Source organism: Poromitra crassiceps, assembly GCF_964638095.1.
Source record: "Poromitra crassiceps genome assembly, chromosome: 23".
Lineage (NCBI taxonomy): Eukaryota > Metazoa > Chordata > Actinopteri > Beryciformes > Melamphaidae > Poromitra > Poromitra crassiceps.
This window is the reverse complement of record NC_139639.1, coordinates 5433421-5443222: the sequence shown is the minus strand read 5'-3', so window position 1 is coordinate 5443222 and position 9802 is coordinate 5433421. Positions and strand designations below refer to the sequence as shown.

General features: G+C 47.7%; 1 protein-coding gene across 1 annotated transcript in view; it reads right to left on the bottom strand.

Annotated features, from left to right (window-relative positions):
• Positions 1–9802, bottom strand: part of bcl2b (BCL2 apoptosis regulator b) — a 43196-nt gene extending 33394 nt beyond the window's left edge. The window contains exon 1 of the mRNA XM_083659368.1: positions 8733–9802. Coding sequence (XP_083515494.1) covers positions 8733–9299 — 567 coding nt within the window. The 5' untranslated portion in view covers positions 9300–9802. The remainder of the gene's footprint in view (positions 1–8732) is intronic.

Genomic DNA, 9802 nt, shown 5'->3' with positions numbered 1-9802 from the left:
ACAGGACGGGTGGGGAGGGCCTATGGGGAGAAGCCAGGCGTAGATCATATCCCAAACGTTTGACACAGAGGCCACGGGCGATGTGACTGCGTTTATTATATGCTAATTACGGCTTCAGTTCTTAAAATAGCAGACTTGCTCAACGCGACAATGGTGTGTGTGTTTTCGGTGCGTTTCCGTTTCATGAAATGTTTGGCATGTCTGGGATGTTTAAGATGACGCAAACATGGCATAAAAGCAAGGTGTGCCACGTGGAGCTGAAAGGAAACGAGATCAAACCGCATGTCTGATCTCACGTGGCCGTCTTCTGATGTCTTTCTCTTCGGCGTGCTGAAAAAATTATTGATGTGATCAATTTGGTTTTGGAGAGGCAACACTGTCACTGTGATATAAAACTCTTGTTATGTTTTTCTTTTTAACAGTATGTCTTTTAATAGTAGCTACATAATACTACATAACTAGCTGACCAAACTATTGTTGTTTTTCCCCTATTTCTGTACTACTTTTTACTCTGTGATTCTCCTGTATTGCATTTTACTATTTCTTATTTTTTTTTACTATGTTATTTTACTACTGAACTTTACTGTCGACAGTTTACAATTGCTGTAATGTATTGTGTATTGTGTTTGGACACCCAAGAAGACTAGCGGTCGTTTCGGCGGCAGCTAATGGGGATCCTTTTAAATAAACAAATAAACAAAAAGCTGTCATTGGTCTGATTCAATTGTCAGTCTAAAACTGTTCATGTGTGGTCACGTTAATTTCCGGAGCAGTCATTGTTTAGTTTAACTGTCAATCATAGTCACCATTTCGTGATTGGATTAGGATTCATGTCAGGGGGGGTTTGGGCTGTGTTGATTGGCTGAGATGTGGCTAGAGGGCGGCCCTTACCGAGCAGGCAGACATCATTTAGTCTGACCTGCACGGGAGACAAGAGAGGCTTGCGAATGGAACTGTGGGGGAGGCGTGCGGAAATGTTTGGCGCAGACACATCATGTTGAAATGCCTTTCCACATGGGACTCAGAGTGAAGGATGATGGCTTCATGAATGAACTATTCACTCTTTGACTGTTCTGCCATTGAACTGAACCCAGTGGATGTTGTTTTCCCCGTGGATGTTTAGCTATGTATGTCTTGACCTTGTTGAGGGTCCTTCCTGCGCGTGTCGTCGTGGCAACGGCCCAACAAAATCACCGCTTGGATACACCGAGCGGCCCAGACAGAGCTGGCGGGTAGCCAAGGGGTCTGCAGTCTGGCACCGGGAGACGGTGGATCGGCGCAGAGGACGATACAAGCAGAACTACTTTCAGGCTCCTAAGCTATGATCATCAATGCTAACCCAATAGCTCAAACCAAGCTGTACATTTTCACTTTGTGGTGGTCAGTTTTGATTGTGGTAACCGTCTAGACGACGAAGCCAAAATAGTATGATAAGAGATCAGATAAACACTTTCAAAGCCGCGCCGTAACGCGATAACTGATAACCAGTTTAGAGGTTAAGGACCAACCTCATTTTGGGGGTCTTCTAAACATCAATAACAATAAAGTGCAGTGCTTGAGACGCCATTGTTCCCGAGCATCAAAACTGACCAAGAGGTATTTACTGTACATGTTCTTCTTGCCACTCAAGCTGCAGTGAAGAAACATCTAAAAGGTGGTTACTGTTGTTACTGTGTTGTTACTGTTGCTGTCCAAAGCATTCCACAAGAAAAGATTAAGGTTTGAGAACAAAGGCCTCTGTGCTGTGAGCGTTTCAGAGACTCCGATAGCAGAGAGACCAGAGGTCTCTCCAAGGCCTGATCCTGATAGCAGAGAGACCAGAAGTCTCTCCAAGGCCTGATCCTGATAGCAGAGAGACCAGAAGTCTCTCCAAGGCCTGATCCTGATAGCAGAGAGACCAGAAGTCTCTCCAAGGCCTGATCCAGATAGCAGAGAGACCAGAAGTCTCTCCAGGCCTTGATCCAGATAGCAGAGAGACCAGAAGTCTCTCCAGGTCCTGATAGCAGAGAGACCAGAAGTCTCTCCAGGCCCTGATCCAGATAGCAGAGAGACCAGAAGTCTCTACAGGCCCTGATCCAGATAGCAGAGAGACCAGAAGTCTCTCCAAGGCCTGATCCTGATAGCAGAGAGACCAGAAGTCTCTCCAAGGCCTGATCCAGATAGCAGAGAGACCAGAAGTCTCTCCAGGCCCTGATCCAGATAGCAGAGAGACCAGAAGTCTCTCCAGGTCCTGATCCAGATAGCAGAGAGACCAAAAGTCTCTCCAGGCCTGATCCAGATAGCAGAGAGACCAAAAGTCTCTCCAGGTCCTGATCCAGATAGCAGAGAGACCAGAAGTCTCTCCAGGCCCTGATCCAGATAGCAGAGAGACCAGAAGTCTCTCCAGGCTCTGATCCAGATAGCAGAGAGACCAGAAGTCTCTCCAGGTCCTGATCCAGATAGCAGAGAGACCAGAAGTCTCTCCAGGCCCTGATCCAGATAGCAGAGAGACCAGAAGTCTATCCAGGCCCTGATCCACATAGCAGAGAGACCAGAAGTCTCTCCAGGCCCTGATCCAGATAGCAGAGAGACCAGAAGTCTCTCCAGGCCCTGATCCAGATAGAAGAGAGACCAGAAGTCTCTCCAGGCCCTGATCCAGATAGAAGAGAGACCAGAAGTCTCTCCAGGTCCTGATCCTGATAGCAGAGAGACCAGAAGTCTCTCCAGGCCCTGATCCAGATAGCAGAGAGACCAAAAGTCTCTCCAGGCCTGATCCAGATAGCAGAGAGACCAAAAGTATCTCCAGGCCCTGATCCAGATAGCAGAGACACCAAAAGTATCTCCAGGTCCTGATCCACATAGCAGAGAGACCAGAAGTCTCTCCAGGCCTGATCCAGATAGCAGAGAGACCAGAAGTCTCTCCAGGTCCTGATTCAGATAGCAGAGAGACCAGAAGTCTCTCCAGGTCCTGATCCAGATAGCAGAGAGTCCAGAAGTCTCTCCAGGCCCTGATCCAGATAGCAGAGAGTCCAGAAGTCTCTCCAGGCCCTGATCCAGATAGCAGAGAGTCCAGAAGTCTCTCCAGGCCCTGATCCAGATAGCAGAGAGACCAGAAATCTCTCCAGGCCCTGATCCAGATAGCAGAGAGACCAGAAGTCTCTCCAAGGCCCTGATCCAGATAGCAGAGAGACCAGAAGTCTCTCCAAGGCCCTGATCCAGATAGCAGAGAGACCAGAAGTCTCTCCAGGTCCTGATCCAGATAGCAGAGAGACCAGAAATCTCTCCAGGCCCTGATCCAGATAGCAGAGAGACCAGAAGTCTCTCCAAGGCCTGATCCTGAAGGAAAGTATTAACATCGGAGTGATTCAGAGAGCAGCCTGGCCCCGGTCTGTAGGAAATGTTTCTGAGATTACAGTCGCGGTGTAAACACAGTGGCGAACGACCGGGGCCTACGCAGCAGAAGGGGTACAGTACAGGGGGAAATCTTGGCTGCGTTCAGCCACACTATAAGCTGGTCTGTGTTGTACAGTACAGGCTCCAGCTCTGAGCTAGTAGTCCACATCCAGAGAGAACGTTGTTGCTGAAATGATATAAAAATGAGGCTGGCGAGATCTGTGCTGTTACTTCTGCGTTGTTATGACTGGTGGGAGAAAATAGCTTAAATTCAATTTGCATGAGTAACCATTTATTACTGTCTGATTGCAGGAAACAAGAAAGCAGAGTTCATCCCATGTGCTAATTTGTGGCAGCAGACTGATAAACAGCTAGGAATTAAAATATATGGAAAAATATACAGCTCACTTCATCCTCCTCAAACTTACTTTTCCTTTCATTATCAATGGCGACTTCTTTTTGTTTGGATTTTTTTTTTTTTTGACTGAGCGGTTGAAAGCTTTGGGAAGCACACACACAGCCTTGAAGAGTTCTTCAATGATGCCGATCAGTTAAGTATTGTCTCGTGTTAAACAGATTCCATTTGCGTCTGGAAGACCCAAAGAGGATATAAGTGAGATATTTCATCTTGAATCCCGTGGCTGCCTGTGCCTCCTTTGTCAGGTGGTTGTTTAGGTTTTTCCCTTTTTCTTCTCTGCCGACATGTCACCCATATGGAGATTAATGACTTCCCCCTCTGTCCCAGATCCACTCAGCCTCGACGAGAGGGAGGAGAGAGGGGCTCAGGCAGATGCCTACAATACCATAGTAACATGCAGGTAAACCCACCCACCCCTCCACTACCAGGTTGTGCTTAGGGGATCCCCCACAGGACAGACCCAACCCAAGCTGTATCCATTGTCTCCTCTTCACACACACCTGTATATAGGCCACCTGGCTAGCAGCATTCCTCAGACAACCTGATCCATGGTGTTTTGCACTGGGTTAAGGGGAAAAGCTCCAAAATAGCTTCCTTCATGCGTTAACCCATCCCTCTCCTATACAGACTCTAAGAAAAATAACACTGAAGAAGATGAGAAACAAATTTCTCAACATCATATTTGAGTCTTGCCTCGAGTTGGCCTTCATGACTTGTGAAATCACTGTTGTTCTGTGAAACACATTTTGGCAAGTCACACAGTGGCGCCCCCTCGGCCAGTTCATGTCTGAGGTCAAGCGCGTAATTTCACAAGTCTGACACCGCCTTCCACTTTGTCCAATCACAAAGCAAGTCTGACATCCTCACCTGCCACTTTGTCCAATCACAAAGCAAGTCTGACATCCTCACCTGCCACTTTGTCCAATCACTTGCTATTTACTGCAAAGAGACCACAAGTAAACACAGGTGTGCCACGCGTGGGCGAGGGTGCCACGGTCTGCCACCAAACTGCACTTGTCTGGAGACGAGTGAAATGACTCTCACCACAAAGGACAGGAAAGGATGGATAATATATAGAAAAGGGAGAATGAAAGAACAGTGATTCAGAGCCTGCCGTGTGGAAAGTAATCACTGCAGAACAGCAGCTATTTCAACCAGGGCTGGGTTTGGTTTGGACAGATAACTGACATTTTGTTATTTCGGAGTGGGCAGATCATTTTGTTTAACTATAAAAGTATATTTGTCTCGCCGGTGATGCCTAGACTCAACAACGGCAAGTATGCACTCCTATTTTGAGCTCAGATTGTTTGAAAAAGCAACAGGAAACAGAGGGCGACTGATAGAGAGCAGTTTCCACACCACTCAGGTCAACATGTCACTATATCAGGTTGATTAGGCTCCACTTGTGTTTTAAGAATGGTGGAAAAACAGATATAGCCCTACTTAGCTCTTACACACACACGCACGCACGCACGCACGCACGAGCACACACACACACACACACACACACACACACACACACACACACACACACACACACAATACACACACACAATACACACAAACACACACACAATACAATACACACCCCACACACACACACACACACACACACACACACACACACACACACACACACACACACACACACACACACACACACACACACACACACACACACACACACACACCATGTGTCATTGATACACAACATCTAAAGCAGATGAAGAAAAATAGTGTTTCTTGCCCTCGCAAAGCAAAAAAGCCCGGCAGAGAGATGCTGCTCAGTGATTGGTTGCATTCAAGCTGTCCATCAAATGACACGCGGGACGGATTTGAAACATGTATGTTTGAAATGTTGTCCCGATTCACTCTCTGATATATAACCAGCCTGCAAATGACTGTTTTTCATATATAACCAGCCTGCAAATGACTGTTTTTCATATATAACCAGCCTGCAAATGACTGTTTTTCATATATAACCAGCCTGCAAATGACTGTTTCTGATATATAACCAGCCTGCAAATGACTGTTTTTCATATATAACCAGCCTGCAAATGACTGTTTTTCATATATAACCAGCCTGCAAATGACTGTTTCTGATATATAACCAGCCTGCAAATGACTGTTTCTGATATATAACCAGCCTGCAAATGACTGTTTTTCATATATAACCAGCCTGCAAATGACTTTGCGTTGCGTTCACTGACTGAGCCGCCGTCTCCATGTGACTGCATGTTTATGCTCGCCACGTGCAAGCGGTGCACCATGATAGTGAGATCAAACACACCCTGCTGTAAATTCACACAGCAGTATCATTTTAACAGCACCAGCTAAATGACTGGCTTCCGTAGGAGGACGATCATATCTTCGGATCTGCAATCGGACATCGGAGACGGGTAGGAGAGCGTTTTGAACAGCCTTTCCCCCTTATTGCCTATGAGAACGCTATGTGACCCTAACTACTGCACGAGTGTATATCAATTATTTATACACAAAGTACAGTAGTAGGGTCACGTTGGGGCTAGAGATCCAGGATGGTTTTACCAGGCTACATTTGTCCTCCTATCTCAGATCTTCTCAAAGCTTTAGCACGATGACAAATGAGTTAGCGAGTCATTTCCAAGCAGTGGCAGTCAGCGCCCAGTCAACTGAGCCAAACAATGTCAGCAACATGAGCTGGAAGTGAATGACTCAAACCGGGTCAGAGCAGAGCCAAACATCTCAGCACAGAGTGGTCATCAACACCAAAGAATCTTCCATGACTCTTTGGTAAAAAAGAAAAAAGACCAGAGCAGCTGGGCCCAATGTGGGAAAACAACATTTGTTGCACGTTGTATGATTCATTCCATATCATAGGATACAGTAACTTTTAAGATATATTTCAAAGATTGGGCAGTAAATCAATAATCTAATGAAAAACTAGAGACCAAAAAACTCCAAACTAGAATCCAAACAAGCCTCTTATGTCCACAGTGTACGGCAACATCAGTTATATAGCTGTCAGGTAATAACTGAAATACACAGATCAGGGAATTTCCCCCACCTGACATGCATTCAAATCAACATCAGTGTCAGTTAGACTTTGCCACCTGTCAACTGAAGCCCAAGAATATCCTAGATGCAATTGTGCAGTGCATGCTCCTGGTGCTTGTGATTTCTGGTTTCACAGCCTGGATTGAGCCAAAATAATCTGGGTGAAGTTTATGTAGTATTGGGCTTTAGTGCAGACCTCAAAATGACCCAAATTGGATAGCCTACATAATATGAATAATCCTGTGGATTAAAACACTGCTCTCTCCAGCGGATGCGGAGCAGATACAGTCGTCTCCACCCAGCTGGAAAACACATACTATATGATGACCTACATTGTACAGTGGGCACACAGGCTCCAGAGACCTCTGGCAGGCAGGCAGGCAGGCAGGCAGGCAGGCAGGCAGGCAGGCAGGCAGGCAGGCAGGCAGGCAGGCAGGCAGGCAGGCAGCAGCCCAGCCAGCGCCTGCTGCAAGGCACCAGTTTCAACAGCAGACAAAAGAGTTTGATGCAGAGGATTGCATGTTAAACACAGCCCGGCTGCAAGATTAGCACTCTGCTTTTCCTGGAGGGCCCTCCCCCTGTTGCCCGCCTTTGATATGTGGCACAACCTGCCACCTCCAGGGGGCACGCTGCACACTCGAGGGGAATGCTAAACGCTCCTTCCTTTTGAGATGAAAACCGCTCGATATATGAATCATTGATGAACCCCCAATCCTGCCACCTTCCGGCAAGACAACCGAGCAGCGCAAATGTTATGTTCTCATTAAGGGCACTGCTGCCAATTAGAAGCTAATTTGTGGCAGCAGTCTGGCTGTAATGGCTGGTGTGGAGCTGTGTGCAGGCAGGGGTGGCTGCTGCTGTGCTCTGTGCTCCTCTATGGGAGCAGCAATCAGGAAAGGAGAATGGCTATAAAAACGTATATGGCACTGCATGCTGCTTTCAGATGCATCGGTGCTCATTTCTCTCCGGGTGTGTGTGTAGGTGCTTGTGTGTAGCATATGTGTGTGTGTGTGTGTGTGTGTGTGTGTGTGTGTGTGTGTGTGTGTGTGTGTGTGTGTGTGTGTGTAGCCTGTGTGTGTGTGTGTGTGTGTGTGTGTGTGTGTGTGTGTGTGTGTGTGTGTGTGTGTGTGTGTGTGTGCAGGAAGGTAAAGGCAGTGTCCTCACTAACACCTGAAGCTTGTCATTCAACAACGGCCCTGATAGGTGAGCCATGTCCAGCCATGCCTTGGGCTTGGGGCGTAAAAGCACTATTAACTCAATAGTTTTTTCTGCCCTGACATGTGTCTGGCCTAGGCTACTCCCTCACTGCTGCTGCTGGAATAACGACCACACTGGGGCATCACAACAGCTCTATTATAGCTTCCTGTATAAAACATTCGAGACAGGTAAAAAAAAAAAAAAATCAGATCACTGAAATAATCATTCTGCCCTTTCCCGTGGGATAGATCAAACTGTTTTCATTATTTCCCGCTTGGATAATGGACTTCCCTTCCCTTGACTAGAGGACAGCAGCTGCTAGGCTGCAACGGCACTACACTACAGTTGAGGGGGGCGGGCTTTCTGTTTGAGCGTCGGGAGGTGTGACAGAGTAGGTGGTCTCTCATTGGCGCGATACGCTTGACAGGCAACCTGAACAGCAAATCGGGGCCGTTCAGAAGTGACGCCGTCGGTCTCTCGGACGGGCGCTCTATCTCGTGCGTAATTTGCGCATCTAGGGCAATGGGAATTTATTAATGGTGAACGACAAGCAGCGGGTTTCAATCACGCTCCCGAGCGAGGACCGACAATATGCTAGGTTTCCACCCAAAACAAACACACGATTAACAACAGCACACCTTCAACCAGAGCCCGCAGATGGCAGACGATTGAAAACGGCTGAAGTAGGCTACGGATGAATCACACCTACCCATCCCCCGTTGTCTTGTATCCAGCTGTTAAGAGGTCCGTTCAAATACTCCGTCATCCACTCCGCGATGTGGTCCACTTGTGAAGTCATCTCCTCCTTGCCCGCGCACTCCACGCACACCGTGCCCCCGAACTCGAAGAAGGCGATAATCCGGCCCCAGTTCACCCCGTCCCGGAACAGCTCGTCTATCACCTCGGTGAACCTCCTCTGCGCCGTGGTGGAGGTGAGATACAACTGGTGCGACATCTCCGTGAAGTCGGGCTGGTACAGTCTTTCAAGTTCATCTCCGGCTTCGCGTAATACTCTGTGGATGGCGGCGTGCGCTTCCGCCGGGGAGACCCCCATTCTGGCGATGTGCGGGTCGATGTCCTCCTCGGTCTCGGAGTCGGGCCCGTCGCTGGCTTCGCGGCACCGCCGGACCAAAGTCGGTGGAGGGGAAACTATTGAGCGATTATCAGCAGCAGCATCCTCCTCACTGACATCGTCAAATTCCCACATGTATCCCCGTTTAGAGAGTTTATGAGAAATGTACTTTTCCACAATATTGCGATTACACTCGTTCGCCATAACGGCTTAATTTGGCACTTATAATAGACGGAGAGTATCCTAAATAAAATACATCACGACCAATGTGTGCACTGTGCAATGCGATGCATACTCAAAAACTGGGCTATGTTCAAAATAAGCGATGCAGTACGAAACTCCAGATCGGGAGCAAAAATATTTCGTGAAATTTAAACAAGATCCCGTGACCAACTGGACAGAAAAAAACGGCTCAAAAGTCCAAAAATGCTGCGTCCTTGTCAGAACCGATCCATGTAATCTTCATTTCCCGAAGCCTTGGAGGAAAAGTGGTGGCGACCTTCTCTTTGCATAGAAATCCAAGATGCGGAAGAAGCTTTAAAATAACGTTGATCCCTGTGCACGTAACCTAGACATAGACAGCTTACACAAAACACCAAACAGCGCCAAAGTTGTACGTGCCCCGAATGGGCAATAACGCCGCCAACTATTTTAGCAGCGTTTACGCACAACCAGGCGCGGAACAGTGAGCCAGACAAGGTCGGACT